Source organism: Salvelinus alpinus, chromosome 11 (genome assembly GCF_045679555.1).
Source record: "Salvelinus alpinus chromosome 11, SLU_Salpinus.1, whole genome shotgun sequence".
Taxonomy (NCBI): domain Eukaryota; kingdom Metazoa; phylum Chordata; class Actinopteri; order Salmoniformes; family Salmonidae; genus Salvelinus; species Salvelinus alpinus.
The window spans coordinates 57,004,715-57,025,061 of NC_092096.1; the positions used below are offsets into that span (position 1 = coordinate 57,004,715).

Genomic DNA, 20,347 nt, shown 5'->3' on the forward strand with positions numbered 1-20,347 from the left:
CGGGAGAGATTTGGGTGGGCTAGGGTGAGTAAAGATGGGAGTTTGGGATACGCTTGGCTTGGGTGGGGTAAAGGGGGGACAACTGTAATTGTATAAAAAAAAATGGTGACTTGCAAACCTGCTGTAAAATGAATAAGAGTCCTGAAAAGACTAGGAAATGATGTCAAATCATTATTATTCCTTGTTTGTCATTATAGCTAAGATTCAATGGTGGTTATTGGTGAAAATCGAGAGGGGCTTAATCCAGGGGACTCGGATGGGGTGACTGGGAGGGCATCAGACACTTCTCTGAGGTGTGCATGGGCCTCCACTCATCCCATTTCAGTCACTTGGTGGACCCACTCTCCCCAAGTAGACCCCCACCAGCCACTATACTTTAATTTAATTTATAAGGTAATACAAACTGGCCACAGTACTTAAGTAACAGTCTTTCTCCAATGTATGTACAATGACATAATCCACATTTTCTTTTTGGTACATTAGGAGAGGAGTTGGAGTTTAAAAGCCCTAAAAAGGCAAAGCGCCTCATAGTACAACGTAGACCAACAAAATCCAATTTATCACATGGAATATGCACGTGCTTCATGATAGCATTTCAAATCAAATTTCAAATCAAATGTATTTATATAGCCCTTCTTACATCAGCTGATATCTCAAAGTGCTATACAGAAACCCAGCCTAAAACCCCAAACAGCAAGCAATGCAGGTGTAGAAGCATGGTGGCTAGAAAAAACTCCCTAGAAAGACTCTGTGGTCACTAAAGATCCCATGGCACTTATTGAAAGAGTAGGGGTGTGAACCTGAGTGTCCTAGCTAAATTCCCCATCTGACCCTCATACCATCACGGTCACTTAATCATCCCCAGCTTCCAATTGGCTCATTCACCCTCCTCCTCTCCCCTGTAACTATTCCCCAGGTCATTGCTGTAAATGAGAATGTGTTCTCAGTCAATTTACCTGGTTAAATACAATTACAGACCCAAGTTTAATAAATTGTGACAATAAAATAATAACAAAGCTCGTAAGCAATATAATGGCAAAAGTATTACCAGACTTGATACATATCAATCAAACAGGGTTTATTAAAAATAGACACTTGCAAATACAATAAAATGTTTCAGTTTAATGCAGTACGCTAAAAAACAAGATGCATTTATCAATAATCGTTGTTGATGCCGAAAAGGCTTTAGACTGTCTTGAATGGCCTTTTCTATTTAAAACTTTGGAAGCTTTCAGCTTTCCAGCAGAAATAATACATTTAATAAAAATATTAAATAAATGTCCTAAAACAAATATATACACAAATAATACATTATTGGATGAAATTGCTTTAGAAAGGGGCACAAGACCGGGATGTCCTCTCTCCCCCTTTCTGTTTGCACTAGCAATTGAACCGCTTGCAGAAAGAGTTAGACAGAACCAAAATGTATCAGTATTGGTTTGCATGAAAATAAAATAAACTTATTTGCAGATGATATCCTGATATACCTGACCAATATTTAAAACTTAATGCCCCCCTTGCTAAAAATATTCTCAAGATATAAAATTAACTTAATAAAAAAAAGAAATAATGGCAATAGGAAAAATTAAAATAATAACTCATGATCTAAAGCAATCCTTTAAGTGGATTAATATTTAGGATGCTTAATAAATGACAACAAACAACAAATATTAAAATATAACTTCATCCCATTACTCAATAATATGAAAGCAGATCTAATTAAACAGAGCAATCTTCCCATAAATTTAACAAGTAGAATAAACCTCTTCAGAATTGTATGACTCCCAAAGTTTTTATACTTATTCTTGGTAATACCAATTATCCCACCGAAAACATTTAAAAAAAAATGTAAATTCGGTAAAAAGTATACTCAGGCTATCCAACTGACAATCTCTTAAGAAAAAAAAATGAATACCCGGAAAAACTATGGGAAAACTATTTTTCACACAGTGCGACTTTCCTTCACCGGGCAGAACGTTTGGGAACATTATTGTATACCCACTTCTCCAGCCACCACTACACACACACACACACACACACACACACACACACACACACACACACACACACACACACACACACACACACACACACACACACACACACACACACACACACACACACACACACACACACACACACACACACACACACACACACACACATACACATACACACACACAGAGAACAGCAAATGTTAGTGAGCTTTCTGTCCCACAGAGTTCTCAAGCGTCCACACCATACGATCTCTTATGTGAATGGAGTAAATGGTGTCCCCTAAATGCCATTTTCACACAGGTAATGAAGATGAAATACACTCCACAGAAGAACACCACAGCCATACAGATGCTGCCCAGGCTGGTGAACCAGAAAGCAAACAGGTATATCTTTCTCTGACAGTACTTCTCTCCACCGTTCGAGTCATAGTTCGGGGGATATATGGAGTACACCCACTCACAACCTTAAGATACAGAAAAAAAAAGGAATAATGTTAGACAAAAATAGGTACAGTGCATTCAGAAAGTTTTCAGACCCCTTGACTTTTCCCACATTTTGTTATGTTACAGGCTTATTCTAAAATGGATTAAATTTTAAAAAATCCTCATCAATCTACACACAATACTGTAGCAATATTGATGAAATCAAATAAAATACAATTTTATTAGTCACATGCACCGAATACAACAGGTGTAGACCTTACAGTGAAATGCTTACTTACGAGCCCCTAACCGATAGTGCAGTTTCAAAAAATATGGATAAGAATAAGAGATAAAAGTAACAAGTAATTAAAGAGGAGAAGAAAAAATATCAATATATACAGGGGGGTGCCGGTGCAGAGTCAATGTGCGGGGGCACCGGTTAGTTGAGGTAGTATGTACATGTAGGTAGAGTTAATTAAAGTGACAATGCATAGATGACAACAGAGAGCGGCAGTGGTATTGAAGTTGCACAGGAAACAGGAAACGGAAACCAATTGTTACTTACTTCATGTACTTGATGTGCTGGTTAACAACATGCATGGTAAAGATTGATTAACTATATATCTTTGTCTGTTGTGACTACTACATCACAAAGGATATTGAAACAAATATTGTATAGTGACAAAGCAAAAACAGGTTTTTAGAAATTTCTGGAAATGTATTAAAAATAAATACAGAAATACCTTATTTACATACAGTTGAAGTCAGATGTTTACATACACTTAGGTTGGAGTCATTAAAACTTGTTTTTCAACCACTCTGGTTGAAAGGGAGGTGACCAAGAACCCGATGGTCACTCTGACAGAGCTCCAGAGTTCCTCTGTGGAGCACTCCACCAATTAGGCCTTTATGGTAGAGTGGCCAGACAGAAGCCACTCCTTAGTGAAAGGCACATGACAGCCCACTTGGAGTTTGCCAAAAGGCACCTAAAGTACTCAGACCATGAGAAACAAGATTCTCTGGTCAGATAAAACTAATATTGAACTTGTTGCCCTGAATGCCAAGTGTCACGTCTGGAGGAAACCTGGCACCATCCCTACGGTGAAGCATGGTGGTGATAGCATCATGCTGTGGGGATGTTTTTCAGCGGCAGGGACTGGGAGACTAGTTAGGATCGACGGAAAGATGAATGTAGCAAAGTACAGAGAGATCCTTAATGAAAACCCCCTCCAGAGCGCTCAGGACCTCAGAGTGGGGTGAAGGTTCACCATCCAACAGGACAACGAACCTAAGTACACAGCCAAGACAACGCAGGAGTGGCTTCGGGACAAATCTCTGAATGTCCTTGAGTGGACCAGCCAGAACTAACTTGACCCCGATCTCTGGAGAGACCTGAAAATAGTTGTGCAACGACGCTCCCCATCCACCCTGACAGAGCTTGAGAGGATCTGCACAGAAGAATAGGAGAAACTCTCCAAATACAGGTGTGCCAAGCTTGAAGCATCATATCCAAGCAGACTCAAGGCTGTAGCTGCTGTCAAGTGTGTATTTAAGTTTTTTTTTTTTTTTTTGTACATTTGCAATGATTTCTAAAAACATGTTTTTGCTTTGTCATTATGGGGTGTTGTAGATTGATGAGGGGAAAAAATTATTTAGTCAATTTTACAATAAGGCTGTAACGTAACAAAATGTGGAAAAAGTAAATTAGTCCCCAATGGACTGTATATACAGATTTGTGGAAATAACGCTACTGTTTACTTTGTGACATACTGTGGAGTCTATGTATTGGTAATGACAATGTGAAGTTGGTGGTGCTAGGCTATTCTGCAACTTCCTGTGCTCAAGTGTTCTGGTTGACCGGTTGGTGCACCCAAACTTCAACACATCATTTCTTGTTTCCCCTAGCCTCTCGAGATAGTGAATCCTTTCAGTTAGTCTCCCATTGACATTAATGCATGAATGCAAGTGAAAATTTGACTTAAGTGGAAGATAGGATTTGCCCCTATGTGCCTATTGCCACCTCCTTCTCCCTTCCTTCAATCTCCTTTCCTCATCCCTCTTGCTTACCTGTGATGAACCAGCCGAGGTTGAAGAGTTGGAGGAGGAAGATGCAGGAGGAACACAGTAGGCTCAGGAAGCCAGTCTCCAGTGTGTTATTGAGGTAGGATAGGAGCAGGGAGGCGATGGACGTCACCCCGATCACCAGCAGGTAGATGGGGATATAAGGCTGTAAGGGGCAGTCATGTAGGTGCATAGCCCCTAAAGGAAGAAAGTGGAGATTGATTATATACAGTATGTCAGTTTCTCTCAATGGGTGGTTTTAGGCCTCTTGCAGTATCTTATCCACCATCAATGTCATTCTTGCAGTAAGGACTATGGAGAGGAAAGGAAAGATGATGTACACACCTAATCCCACTGCTGACATTAGAAACATCCATAGGATGATATTCAGCACAACTGTAGACAGAGAGAACGAGAGATCACAAACTCGAGAACATGCTGAAAACACTGAACACTCATTTGTTATATGAGAGGTAACTACTGTACCTATTATTGAGATCAGACAGGATGACAGAACGGGAGACCTCTGTGAAGTCTCCATCTTTTGTGAGTCTTTTAAATCTAAAAGGACTAGACACAGGATTGGTCTCTGAACAGTCATTTCAATGGACTAACAATCAGACTTAAAATATTTGATAGATGGTTCCAGGTTCAAAGTTTTTATTTACCAAATTGCAGAGAGCAAAGACTCTTGACATTTAAATATACCAGTTGCAGTTTATATTCACTTCTATACAATGTGCCACTAATAAATAATGAATAAGATAAAAACTCAGCATAGATAGCAGTTCTTGATTAACTTTATGTCAAATGCTGAAATCATAAATGAATGGTTGTCAAATGGCGTGGAAATTAACACTGAGCCCTCAAATTAGTTGTTGATAAAAGTATACAGTATTCAATACATCAAATATGTTGTTTTATTTTGTGAGTATCTCTTACCTGTCTCTTTTGTGAAGGAGTGAATCTGTCAAGATTTTTGCTTTTCCGTTACCGTGTAGCCTCACAGCTTGTGCCATAATTAGTCAACTTTGAAACTTCTACCATTGAGGTAGGATGTTTTGAAATGCACCCTCAGGGCAAAGCAGAATCATTGCAACACCCCCTAACCACACTCTACAACACAACTCATACACTGCATAGAGAATTATTCTTAGCAGCCATTTCCTTTGCATTTTCTCTTTTCAAAGACTAAAATTGCTAAAGCCAGAGTTACCAGAGTTACATTACTGAAAAGAAAGCTAGTTTGTAATATCTTTATTAAGGCAGGATGTTTGAAAATAGTCCCCAAGACACCACCTACAGTATATGACAAATAGACTGGATAGGTCAGCAACAAGGCAAGTCAAAAACCCTTTAGTCAAAAAGTCTCAAAACCCCCCAAGAATTACTCCTGAGATCACTCCTGTCCAGGCAGCCCATAAACATTGTCAGCTTGTATGACATTTATTTGAAACTGCTGGGCATGTTGCCTTACATTCCCCACAGCCTGCCCTCCTTTTCCTGTAGTCCACGGTCGTCTCCTTTGTCTTGCTTACATTTAGGGAGAGGTTGTTGTCCAGGCACCACACTGCCAGGTCTCTGACCTACTCCTTATAGGCTGTCTCATTGTTGTCGGGTGATCAGTCGTCAGCAAACTTAATGATGGTGTTGGAGTTGTGCTTGGCCACGCAGTCGTGGGTGAACAAGGAGTACAGGAGGGGACTAAGCACGCACCCCTGAGGGGCCCCTGTGTTGAGGATAAGTGTGGCAGTTGTGTTGTTGCCTACACTTACCACCTGGGGGCGGCCCGTCAGTAAGTCCAGGATCCAGTTGCAGAGGGAGGTGTTTAGTCCCAGGGTCGTTAGCTTAGTGATGAGCTTCGTGGGCAGTATGGTGTTAAACGCTGAGCTGTAGTCAAAGAACAGCATTCTCACATAGGTGTTACTTTTGTCCAGGTGGGAAAGGGCAGTGTGGAGTGTGATTGAGATTGCATGATCTGTGGATCTGTTGGGGTGTCATGTAAATTGGAGTGGGTCTAGGGTTTCCGGGATGATGGTGTTGATGTGATCCATGACCAGCCTTTCAAAGCACTTCATGGCTACCGACGTCATTTAGGCAGGTTATCTTCGGTTTCTTGGGCACAGGGACTATGGTGGTCTGTTTGAAACATGTAGGTATTACAGACTCGGTCAGGGAGAGGTTGAAAATGTATATGTGCGGTCACTGTGGGGACGACGTCGCCAATGCACTTATTGATGTAACCGGTGACTGAGGTGTTATACTCAATGCCATTGGATGAATCCCAGAACATATTTCAGTCTGTGCTCGCAAAACAGTCCTGTAGCGTAGCATCCGCATCATCTGACCACGTCCGTATTGAGCAAGTCACTGGTACTTCCTGCTTTAGTTTTTGCTTGTAAGCAGGAATCAGGAAGATAGACTTTTGGTATGATTTGCCAAATGGAGGGCGAGGGAGAGCTTTGTACGCATCCCTTTTGTGGAGTTAGTGTTCTTACTCCCGATTGAGCTGCGGTGTTCAGCTATGCGTTGTTTTAATTGTCTTTTCGTTTGTCCTACATAGGCTTTCCCACATGAACAGGTGATGAGATAGATTACTCCCTTTGTTTTGCATGAGATGATATCCCTAACAGGGATTTTTGTGGGTGTCTGAAGAAGGATGTTTTTGTAGTGCTATTGCATTGTGTGCATGAGCCACATTTGTAGTTCCCATTTGGAATGGGTGTCAAGAGTGTCTGAAGGGGCAGGTCAGATCTCACTAAGCTATCCCCAATATTGCAACCACACTTATAGACTACAAGTGGGGGTTCCTTGAAGAGATGTGCAATTAATATATTTTTTTTTGTATGAATTGTATTTTCTATTTAAAAAATGTTTACCCCCTTTTTCTCCCCAATTTTGTGATATCCAATTGCGATGCAATTACGATCTTGGTTCATCGCTGTAACTCCCCAACGGGCTCGGGAGAGGCGAAGGTCGAGTCATGCGTCTTCCGAAACATGACCCGCCAAACCACGCTCCTTAACACCTGCCCGCTTAACCCAGAAGCCAGCCGGAGGAAGCACAGTCAGCTGGGACAAGGACATCCCGGCCGGCCAAACCCTCCCTAACCCAGATGACGCTGAGTTAATTGTGCTCCACCTCATGGGTCTCCCAGTCACTGCCGGCTGTGACACAGCCTGGGATCGAACCCAGTGCTTTTTCAGGACTGATTTCATTTTCTCCGAACACTTGGTGTACTTAGTGCAAAAGACCGTTGCGTTGTTTTTCTTCTTTGGTTTAGTTTTTAGCAATACATCTCTTGGTTTTTGAGATATTTTCATCATTGCAGCATCAAGAGTTTTGTCTTTGTAGCCTCTCATTTTGAATTTATCTGTAATTCTCTTAGCATTGCTGTCAAAATCTGACTGGTGGCCACAGATTAGTTTTACCCTGCATAACTGGCTATATGGTAGACCATTCTTGAGGGGAAGGGGATGCATACTCTCCGCACGTAGCAGGGTATTGTGGTCTGTGAGCTTGTGTATTAGTCTCTGTGTAATGCATCATTCTCCTTTATGATCCATGTTGTTAGGTTCTAATTTTCAGAGTAAATAACTCACGGACAAGTTTAATTCTTCCCAAAGGGTCGACACAGCTTTATTCAGTCAAAGACATAGCTTCCCCTGTGGTGGTATTCATACCCCACTTTCGGTGGAGTCTCCTCCTTATCACTGAACATTGCATCGTTCTTGCTAAGCAGGGAACTAAGTGGGTTGAGCCTTCAACGGTTTCTCCCCTTATCAGTACTGTCACATGCAATTGTTTTCCCTGCACTCAGCCCCTCCCAAGCTTCATTATGGCACCCCTCATGTCTCTTTTGTAACTAATCAAATCAAATCAAATGGTATTGCTCACATACACATGATTAGCAGATGTTAATGCGAGTGTAGCGAAATGCTTGTGCTTCTAGTTCCTACCATGCAGTTATATCTAACAAGTAATCTAACAATTTCACAACAACAAAGGAATGAATAACAATATGTACATATAAATATATGGATGAGCGATGGCCGAACGGCATAGGCAAGATGCAGTAGATGGTATAGAGTACAGTGTATACATATGAGATGAGTAGGGTATGTAAACATTATATAAAGTGGCATTGTTAAAAGTGACTAGTGTTACATTTATTACATCCAATTTTTAATTATTTAAGTGGCTAGAGATTTGAGTCAGTATGTTGGCAGCAGCCACTTAATGTTAATGATGGCTTTTAACAGTCTGATGGCCTTGAGATAGAAGCTGTTTTTCAGTCTCTCGGTCTCATCTTTGATGCATCTCTACTGACCTCGCCCTCTGGATGATAGCGGGGTGATCAGGCAGTGGCTCGGGTGGTTGTTGTCCTTGATGATCTTTTTGGCCTTCCTGTGACATCGGGTGGTGTAGGTGTCCTGGAGGGATGGTAGTTTGCGTTGATGCGTTGTGCAGACCTCACTACCCTCTGGAGAGCCTTACAGTTGTGGGCGGAGCAGTTGCCGTACCAGGCGGTGATACAGTATGCTCTCGATTGTGCATCTGTAAAAGTTTGTGAGTGTTTTTGGTGACAAGCCAAATTTCTTCAGCCTCCTGAGGTTGAAGAGGCGCTGTCTGTGTGGGTAGACCATTTCAGTTTGTCCGTGATGTGTACGCCGAGGAACTTAAAACTTTCCACCTTCTCCTCTACTGTCCCATCAATGTGGATAAGGGGGTGCTCCCTCTGCTGTTTCCTGAAGTCCACGATCATCTCCTTTGTTTTGTTGACGTTGAGTGTGAGGTTATTTTCCTGACACCACAATCCGAGGGCCCTCACCTCCTCCCTGTAGGCCGTCTCATCGTTGTTGGTAATCAAAACTACCACTGTGGTGTTGTCTGCAAACTTGATGATTGAGTTGGAGGCGTGCATGGACACGCAGTCGTGGGTGAACAGGGAGTACAGGAGAGGGCTGAGAACGCACCCTTGTGGGGCCCCAGTGTTGATGATCAGCGGGGTGGAAATGTTGTTTCCTACCCTCACCACCTGGGCGCGTACCGTCAGAAAGTCCAGGACCCAGTTGCACAGGGCGGGGTCGAGACCCAGGGTCTCGAGCTTGATGACGAGTTTGGAGGGTACTATGGTGTAAAATGCTGAGCTGTAGCCAATGAACAGCATTCTTACATAGGTATTCCTCTTGTCCAGATGGGTTAGGGCAGTGTGCAGTGTGGTTGTGATTGCGTCGTCTGTGGACCTATTGGGGCAGTAAGCAAATTGGAGTGGGTCTAGGGTGTCAGGTAGGGTGGAGGTGATATGATCCTTGACTAGTCTCTCAAAGCACTTCATGATGACGGAAGTAAGTGCTAAGGGGCGATAGTCGTTTAGCTCAGTTACCTTAGCTTTCTTGGGAACAGGAACAATGTTGGCCCTCTTGAAGCATGTGGGAACAGCAGACTGGGATAGGGATTCATTGAATATGTCCGTAAACACACCAGCCAGCTGGTCTGCGCATGCTCTGAGGACACGGCTAGGGATGCCGTCTAGGCCGGCAGCCCTGCGAGGGTTAACACGTTTAAATGTTTTACTCACGTTGGCTGCGGTGAAGGAGAGCCCGCAGGTTTTGGTAACGGGCCATGTCGGTGGCACTGTATTGTCCTCAAAGCGAGCAAAGAAGTTGTTTAGTTTGTCTGGGAGCAAGACATCGGGAACCCCGATGGGGCTCGTTTTCTTTTTGTAGTCCGTGATTGACTGTCGACCCTGCCACATACCTCTCGTGTCTGAGCCGTTGAATTGCGACTCTAGTCTGTCTCTATACTGACGCTTAGCTTGTTCGATTGCCTTGCGGAGGGAATATGTTCCTATACTTCTGTACTTCTATACTTCTATACTTCTGAGTTTAATATAACAATGTTCCAAGTTTAACCCCGAATCCAACAATGTCCAGGTAGTTTATTTTTCTCTCATCAGTCTGCATGGTGAATTTGAGATCCAATCGCAATACAACACTGGTATTCTGTAATAAAAACTGCTTCAACATTGTATTATGTTATTATTGCTATTATTACTAAACGTAATTTTGATCAGTCATATTGCTCAAAATGTGATTATAATGATTGTATATTTAAACCCAGTGATTTTGAAAGGCTTCTAACTGTCTTGGTAATTTAGCAAGTATTTGAGTGGCGTTTGATTTAGCATGGACTTTGCGCTTTTGGGATTATTAAATTGATTCCCTTGTACAAGGCAACTCAATCAGTGCAGCTCAAGTATTTGAAAGGAGTTTACATATGTTAAGCCAGGTCGGGGACACCAAAATATTCTCTCATATAGGCCTTGTGTAGCTCATACTAATTAAAGCACTGTTTTGTCAAATCATACAGATAAGACGTATCCTGTGATGTTATCAGTGAATAGGGCATTTTGAAAGCATTGAATGAAAGAAAATAGCTGTACAAAGAGTTCAAATGGAGTAACATTAAAACTGAACAAGGTTCATCTGGGATTCTCAAGTAACGGAACCCTTTCGGTTTCATTTTGATCTCAGGGGTTGTAAGGCTCCCAGTCAAACACATAACAGTAAGCCTGATATGTTTGTTAGTCAATGATTACGTAGAGCTATCCATAGAGATATATAATGTATGAACAATATGCCTTAGGCATGGAAATGCGTATGTTACCCAGACGGAAAGAACCGGTAATAATGTGGCTCTGATAGACCTGTATCACTGACTAATTGTGATACAAAAACAGTTTTGTCCTGCAGGTTAAACTGAATCACTTATACAATCATACACCCACACCAGACTAGGATGATAAAGACATGAAATACAGGCACATTACTCACAATTTTAACTTTTTGTTTAATACATTTAATAATGTATAAATAGTTTAAAATCGAGCTAATGAGAATGAATGCAACAACGTTTCTCATACAGAAACACAGTAATATATAATAACAGTTAAAACACAATTCGTTATTCAATTGATAACTGGATTCCATTGGTTTTCTCTAGTTTGTTAAGTAAACATTATACACTCTCCTCCCCTCTTCTCCTCTCCAATACTATCTTCCTCCGCTCCTCTCTTCTCCCCTCTCCTCTACTGCCCTCTACTCTCCCCTCCTCCTCCTGTCTTGTACTGTTGTCTCATCTCCTCCCCTCCTCTCATCCTCTCCCTCATGCTCTGTTGTCATCAGGGTCCCGCTTGCCCAGTATAAAGGCACAGACAAGCATACAGCATCCCCCCAGCAGCAGAAGGCCCAGCACAACGTAGGCTAGCGTGGTGGTCCAGAAGGCAAACAGGTACAGGGTCTTGTTGCAGTAGGGGTCCTCAGTCAGTGTCTGGTTGAAATTGGGCTGATAGATGGAGTAGATCCACACGTTACCTAGAGAGAGAGAGAGCGAGAGAGAGCGGGAGAGAGCGAGAGCGAGAGAGCAAGAGGGAGCGAGAGAGAGCGAGAACGAGAAAGAGAGAGAGAGAGGCCTTTGGTATGAAGTTGAAAAGACTGACATTATGTCAAGTAAATGTTTCCTAACAGAGTTTAAAACTCACGAGAGTCTGTTATTTTTGCAAGTCTTTCACTTTCACAGCTTGAGATACTGTAACGTTGTATTTTTGGTGGGAATCAGTCAGTTCTTGGAAGACGTTAAAAGTGTGCTGGAACGCTTCCTCCTCTCTCTCTCTCTTCCTATTATCGCTCTCTCTCTCACACACACACACACACACACACACACACACACACACACACACACACACACACACACACACACACACACACACACACACACACACACACTAGAGGTCGACCGATTAATCGGAATGGCCGATTTCAAGTTTTCATAACAATCGGAAATCGGTAATTTTGGACACCGATTTTGCCGATTTTTAATTTAAAAAAAAATATTTTTATATTTTTCACACCTTTATTTAACTAGGCAAGTCAGTTAAGAACACATTCTTATTTTCAATGACGGCCTAGGAACGGTGGGTTAACTGCCTTGTTCAGGGGCAGAACAATAGATTTTTACCTTGTCAGCTCAGGGATTCAATCTTGCAACCTTAAGGTTAAGTAGTCCAACGCTCTAACCACCTGCTTCACGAGGAGCCCGCCTGTTACGCGAATGCAGTAAGAAGCCAAGGTAAGTTGCTAGCTAGCATTAAACTTATCTTATAAAAAACAATCAATCAATCAATCATCATCACTAGTTATAACTACACATGGTTGATGATATTACTAGTTTATCTAGCGTGTCCTGCGTTGCATATAATCGATGCGCATTCGTGAAAAAGGACTGTCGTTGCTCCAACGTGTACCTAACCATAAACATCAATGCCTTTCTTAAAATCAATACACAGAAGGATATATTTTTAAACCTGCATATTTAGCTAAAAGAAATCCAGGTTAGCAGGCAATATTAACCAGGTGAAATTGTGTCACTTCTCTTGCGTTCATTGCACGCAGAGTCAGAGTATATGCAACAGTTTGGGCCGCCTGGCTCATTACAAACTAATTTGCCAGAATTTTACGTAATTATGACATAACATTGAAGGTTGGGCAATGTAACAGGAATATTTAGACTTATGGATGCCACCCGTTCGATAAAATACGTAACGGTTCCGTATATTTCACTGAAAGAATAAACGTTTTGTTTTCGAGATGATAGTTTCCGGATTCGACCATATTAATGACCTAAGGCTCGTATTTCTGTGTGTTATTATGTTATAATTAAGTCTATGATTTGATAGAGCAGTCTGACTGAGCAATGGTAGGCACCAGCAGGCTCGTAAGCATTCATTCAAACAGCACTTTCATGCGTTTTGCCAGCAGCTCTTCTCAATGCTTCAAGCATTGCGCTGTTTATGACTTCAAGCCTATCAACTCCCGAGATTAGGCTGGTGTAACCGATGTGAAATGGCTAGCTAGTTAGCGGGGTGCGCGCTAATAGCGTTTCAAACGTCACTCGCTCTGAGACTTGGAGTAGTTGTTCCCCTTGCTCTGCATGGGTAACACAGCTTCGAGGGTGGCTGTTATCGATGTGTTCCTGGTTCGAGCACAGGTAGCGGCGAGGAGAGGGATGGAAGCTATACTGTTACATTGGCAATACTAAAGTGCCTTTAAGAACATCCAATAGTCAAAGGTACATGAAATACAAATCGTATAGAGAGAAATAGTCCTATAATTCCTATAATAACTACAACCTAAAACTTCTTATCTGGGAATATTGAAGACTCATGTTAAAAGGAACCACCAGCTTTCATATGTTCTCATGTTCTGAGCAAGGAACTTAAACGTTAGCTTTCTTACATGGCACATATTGCACTTTTACTTTCTTCTTCAACACTTTGTTTTTGCATTATTTTAACCAAATTGAACATGTTTCATTATTTATTTGAGGCTAAATTGATTTTATTGATGTATTATATTAAGTTAAAATAAGTGTTCATTCAGTATTGTTGTAATTGTCATTATTACAAATACATTAAAAAAATCGGCCGATTAATCGGTATCGGCTTTTTTTGGACCTCCAATAATCGGTATCGGTATCGGCGTTGAAAAATCAGCATCGGTCGACCTCTAATACACACACACACACACACACACACACACACACACACACACACACACACACACACACACACACACACACACACACACACACACACACACACACACACACACACACACACACACACACACACACTGTTATTTCTCTATCCTACCACACCGTCTTTCTCTCTCCCACGGTCTCTCAGACTCACCGCTGATGAACCAGCAGAAGAGGAAGAGGGAGGCCAGGGTGCTCCAGGTGGTGCAGAGGGGGTTCAGGAGGTTGGGGGCCATGTCATCTGAGTCCTGGGCACATGGTAGGCAGGAGAGCAGGGCTAGGGCCAGGCCGGAGGCCCCCATTACCATCAGGTAAATGGGGATGTAGTGCTGCCGGGGGCAGTCATAAAGGTACACTGCACCTATAAAGTAATACATAGGGGTAGGAGAGTTTGGGATGGTCAGTTGCAGCAAGAGAGGGTTGCAAAGTGTACAACAATGGTAAGGAAGGTTTATTATAAAAAGTATTACTTCAGCTACTCACCTATGGTGATCTGCGCGATAGGAATGACACATGCAAGTAGTTTAGAGATACCTGGGGGAGAGAGAAGATAGAGGTTCAGATTTTTACCCTAAACCCAATCTACATATTTTAGCTACATTTTCCCTTTGATTTAAAGTGGTAATCTGCAGCTACTATATACATTTTTGGACCTATATATTAATGATATGTTCCCATTGATTATTACATAATATAAGTTAGAAATGCCTCATGAGCTTAGTTCAACTGTCATCCTCAGAACCGAAAATATAAGCTTGTTTGAATTTTACTCCAATGTTTGTATATAAAGTAAATGTAAATCGATAGCATGGATGGTCAGTCCTTGCATCCATAGCCATGTCTATGAATTATTCGATAGTGGTTACATTTCTGCAGCCCCATCCCTCAGCTGTTTACCAATAGCTATGTTATTGTTTCAACTGCTGAAGGGCGCTTTAAGTGGAAGTTAGGATTCGACCCTAAATGCACCATTCAATTGATCTGAGCAACTCTTAAGTGATGCAATCGGACGTCTTTCATTCCACCTGATATGGTTGGTTTGGAAGGGTGACCCATGTGTTACAGCAGATTTCCCCTCTCCATCTTGTGCGACACAGTCAGGCCTACAGAGGGTGATAGAGAGCCATGACAGAAAAATGACATAGGACGCTGTATTAATTCAATGGTGTGCAACACTTGGAACATTGGAGATAGAAATATAATGTATAGCTCTCACAATTCTCAATTAGCCACAACAGAGATAATAGATAAGAGATGATAGGTAATGAATAGTAATGATTTCAGTTGTAAACATACACTACCGTTCAAAAGTTTGGGGTGACTTAGAAATGTCCTTGTTTTTGAAAGAAAAGCACAATTTTGTCCATTAAAATAACATCAAATTGATCAGAAATAGAGTGTAGACATTGTTAATGTTGTAAATGACTATTGTAGCTGGAAACAAGTGATTTGTAATGGAAAATCTACATAGGTGTACAGAGGCCCATTATCAGCAACCATCACTCCTGCGTTCCAATGGCGAGTTGTGTTAGCTAATCCAAGTTTACCATTTTAAAAGGCTAATTGATCATTAGAAAACCATTTTGAAATTATGTTAGCACAGCTGAAAACTTTTGTGCTGATTAAAGAAGCAATGAAACTGGCCTTTAGACTAGTTGAGTATCTGGAGCGTCAGCATTTGTGGGTTCGATTACCATCTCAAAATGTTCAGAAACAAAGAACTTTCTTCTGAAAGTCGTCGGTCTATTCTTGTTCTGAGAAATGAAGGCTATTCCATGTGAGAAATTGCTAAGAAACTGAAGATCTCGTACAATGCTGTGTACTACTCCCTTCACAGAACAGCGCAAACTGACTCTAACCAGAATAGAAAGAGGAGTGGGAGGCCCCGGTACACAACTGAGCAAGAGGACAAGTACATCAGAGTGTCTAGTTTGAGAAACAAACGCCTCACAAGTCCTCAACTGGCAGCTTCAATAATATAGTACCCGCAAAACACCAGCGTCAACGTCAACAGTGAAGAGGCGACTCCGGAATGCTGACCTTCTAGGCAGAGTTGCAAAGAAAAATCCATATCTCAGACTGGCAAATAAAAGTAAAAGATTAAGATGGGCAAAAGAAAACAGACACTGGACAGAGGAACTCTTGCACCCAAAGTATACAGTACAAGTCAAAAGTTTGGACACACCTACTCATTCATGGGTTTTCTTTATTTTTACTTTTTTCTACATTGTAGAATAATAGTGAAGAAATCAAAACTATGAAATAACACATATGGAATCATGTAGTAACCAAAAAAGTGTTAATTAAACAAATCAAAATATATTTTATGTTTGAGATTCCTCAAAGTAGCCACCCTTTGCCTTGATGACAGACTTGCACACTCTTGGCATTTAATCAACCAGCTTCATGAGGTAATCACCTGGAATGCATTTCAATTAACAGGTGTGACTTAGTGGAATAGTGGAATTTATTTCCTTCTTAATGCATTTGAGCCAATCAGTTGTGTTGTGACAAAGTAGGGATGGTATACAGAAGATCAAATAAGCAAAGGGAAACGACAGTCCATCATTTCTTTATTAACCTTTCTCGCCCCGGGGTTCCGCTAGCGGAACACCCACAACATTCCTTCGCAGCGCGCGAAATTCAAAAATATTTTTTAGAAATATTTAACTTCCACACATTAACAAGTCCAATACAGCAAATGAAAGATAAACATCTTGTGAATCCAGCCAACATGTCCGATTTTTAAAATGTTTTACAGCGAAAACACAATATATATTTATGTTAGCTCACCACAATAGCCAAACACACAACGCCATGTTTTCACCGCCAACATAGCTTTCACAAAACCCACAAATAGAGATAAAATTAATCACTAACCTTTGAACAACTTCATCAGATGACAGTCTTATAACATCATGTTATACAATACATTTATGTTTTGTTCGAAAATGTGCATATTTATAGGTATAAATCGTAGTTTTACATTGCAGCCACTGTCACAAATAGCACCAAAACAGCCAGAATAATTACAGAGAGCAACGTGAAATACATAAATACTCATCATAAAACATTTATGAAAAATACATGTTGCACAGCAAATGAAAGATAAACATCTTGTGAATCCAGCCAATATTTCAGATTTTTTAAGTGTTTTACAGTGAAAACACAACATATATTTATGTTAGCTCACCACAATATCCAAAAACACAACGCCATTTTCAGAGAGCAACGTGAAATACATAAATACTCATCATAAAACATTTATGAAAAATACATGTTGCACAGCAAATGAAAGATAAACATCTTGTGAATCCAGCCAATATTTCAGATTTTGTAAGTGTTTTACAGTGAAAACACAACATATATTTATGTTAGCTCACCACAATATCCAAAAACACAACGCCATTTTCCCACCGCAAAGGTAGCTTTCACAAAACCCACAAATAGAGATAAAATTAATCACTAACCTTTGAACAACTTCATCAGATGACAGTCTTATAACATCATGTTATACAATACATTTATGTTTTGTTCGAAAATGTGCATATTTATAGCTACAAATCCTGGTTTTACATTGTGAATACGGCGCCATAATGCACCAAATTGTCCGGAGAAATTTTGGACAGTCACGTAATCTAACCAAAAAACTCATCATAAACTTTACTAAAAAATACATGTTGTACAGCAAATGAAAGATACACTGGTTCTTAATGCAACCGCTGTGTTAGATTTAAAAAAATAACTTTAGTACAAAGTACAGCATGCAATATTCTGAGACAGCGCCCAGCAATTCTCCGCCATGTTGGAGCCAACTTATACCACAAAAATACGAAATAACATCATAAATATTCTCTTACCTTTGATGATCTTCCATCAGAATGTAGTGCAAGGAGTCCTATTTCCACAATAAATCGTTGTTTTGTTTTAGAATGTCCATTTCTTCTGTCGAATTAGCAACTTTGGCTAGCATTGTGGAGCTCACGTGTCCATCAACTCTTGGCGCATGGAACGAAAAATTCCAAAAGTCACAATAAACGTTGAATAAACTGGTCAAACTCAGTTGAAAATCCATCTTTATGATGTTTTTCTCATATGTATCCAATAACGTCGAAGACGGCGCATTTCGTCGTGTATACCTAACGGATTGCAGAAAACAATGTTGTGTTCCCTGGTGCGCAGCTGAATACTGCCAATAGGGCGGACCTGTCACTCCAAAAGCTCTCATTCGGTCTCACATCAAGCTAGACACCCCATTCAACATTCTACTGCCTGTTGACATCTAGTGGAAGGCATATGAAGTGCATACAGATCCATAAATAAAAGGCAATTGAATAGGCAAGGCCTTACACAGAGCCCCATTTTCAGAATTTTCACTTCCTGTTTGGAAGTTTGCTGCCAAATGAGTTCTGTTTTACTCACAGATATAATCCAACCAGTTTTAGAAACTTCGGAGTGTTTTCTATCCAATAGTAATAATAATATGCATATCGTATGATCTAGAACAGAGTACGAGGCCGTTTAATTTGGGCACGATTTTTTCCCAAAGTGAAAACAGCGCCCCCTATTCACTAAGAGGTTAAGACATGAAGGTCGTTCAATATGTAAAATTTCAAGAACTTCGAAAGTTTCTTCTAGTGCAGTCGCAAAAAACGTCTAGCGCTATGATGAAACTGGCTCTTATGATGACCGCCACAGGAAAGGAAGACCCAGAGTTACCTTTGCTGTCAGAGGATAAGTTCATTAGAGTTACCAGCCTCAGAAATTGCAACCCAAATAAATGCTTCACAGAGTTCAAGTAACCGACACATCTCAACATCAACTGTTCAGATGAGACTGCGTGAATCAGGCCTTCATGGTCGAATTGCTGCAAAGAAACCACTACTAAAGAACACCAATAAGAAGAAGAGACTTGCTTGGGCCAAGAAACACGAGCAATGGACATTAGACCGGTGGAAATCTGTCCTTTGGTCTGATGAATCTAAATTTAAATTTTTGGTTCCAACTGCCGTGTCTTTGGGAGACGCAGAGTAGGTGAACAAATGATCTTTGCATGTGTGGAGCCAACAAGTCCTCAGCAAATGTGGGAACTCATTCAAGACTGTTGGAAAAGCATTCCAGGTAAAGCTGGTTGAGAGAATGCCAAGAGAGTGCAAAGCTGTCATCAAGGCAAAGGGTGGCTACTTTGAAGAATCTCAAATATAAAATATGTTTGATTTGTTTAACACTTTTTTGGTTACTACATGATTCCATATGCGTTATTTTATAGTTTTGATGTCTTCACAATTATTCTACAATGTCGAAAATATAAAAATGAGTAGGTGTGTCCAAACTTTGACTTGTGCTGTATGTATAAACATACATGATGTCACCTGTACAACTCATGTTTGTGATGTTGAGATATGATGTTATCTACCATTCATACACAAACTTAAAGTGCATTCGGAAAGTATTCAGACCCCTTCCCTTTTTCCACATTTTGTTACACATTTTAGGCTAAAATGGATTAAATAAAACCTTTTTCTCATCAAACATATTCACATACGTATTCAGACCCTTTGCTATGAGACTCGAAATTGAGCTCAGGTGCATCCTGTTTCCATTGATCATCCTTGAGATGTTTCTATAACTTGATTGGAGTCCACCTGTGGTGAATCTAATTGATTGGACATGATTTGGAAAGGCACACACCTGTCTATATAAGGTCTCACAGTTGACTGTGCATGTCAGAGCAAAAACCAAGCCATGAGGTCGAAGGAATTGTACGTAGAGCTCCGAGACAAGATTGGCAAGCGTCACGTCGGGAGGAAACCTGGCACCTTCCCTACGGTGAAGCATGGTGGTGGCAGTATTGTGCTGTGGGGATGTTTTTCAGCGTCAGGGACTGGGAGACTAGTCAGGATCGAGGGAAAGATGAACAGAGCAAAGTACAGATTAGATCCTTGATGAAAACTTCCTCATGAGCGCTCAGGACCTCAGACTGGGGCGAAGGTTTACCTTCCATCTGGACAACGACCGTAAGCTCACAGCCAAAACAACGCAGGAGTGGCTTTGGGACAGGTCTCTGAATGTCCTTGAGTGGCCCAGCCAGAGCCTGGACTTGAACCCAATCGAACATCTCTGGAGAGACCTGAAAATAGGTATGCAGCGAAGCTCCCCATCCAACCTGACAGAGCTTGAGAGGATCTGCACAGAAGAATTGGAAAAACTCCCCAAATACAGGTGTGCCAAGTTTTTAGCGTCATACCCAAGAAGACTCAAGGTTGTAA

At 41.1% G+C, this 20,347-nt stretch overlaps 2 protein-coding genes across 2 annotated transcripts; both read right to left on the reverse strand.

Annotated features, from left to right (window-relative positions):
- Positions 1 to 1,063: 1,063 nt before the first annotated feature.
- Positions 1,064 to 5,532, reverse strand: LOC139534531 (transmembrane protein 272). The gene is made up of 5 exons (XM_071333727.1): positions 5,424 to 5,532; positions 4,968 to 5,051; positions 4,827 to 4,877; positions 4,488 to 4,679; positions 1,064 to 2,461 (listed from the first exon to the last, which is right to left on the reverse strand). The coding sequence occupies exons 2-5, from the start codon at positions 5,020 to 5,022 to the stop codon at positions 2,226 to 2,228; spliced, it is 534 nt and encodes a 177-aa protein (XP_071189828.1). The 5' UTR covers positions 5,023 to 5,051; positions 5,424 to 5,532; the 3' UTR covers positions 1,064 to 2,225.
- Positions 5,533 to 11,337: 5,805 nt separating this feature from the next.
- Positions 11,338 to 20,082, reverse strand: LOC139533345 (transmembrane protein 272-like). The gene is made up of 4 exons (XM_071331395.1): positions 20,076 to 20,082; positions 14,562 to 14,612; positions 14,233 to 14,439; positions 11,338 to 11,857 (listed from the first exon to the last, which is right to left on the reverse strand). The coding sequence occupies exons 1-4, from the start codon at positions 20,080 to 20,082 to the stop codon at positions 11,649 to 11,651; spliced, it is 474 nt and encodes a 157-aa protein (XP_071187496.1). The 3' UTR covers positions 11,338 to 11,648.
- Between the last annotated feature and the right edge of the window lie 265 nt (positions 20,083 to 20,347).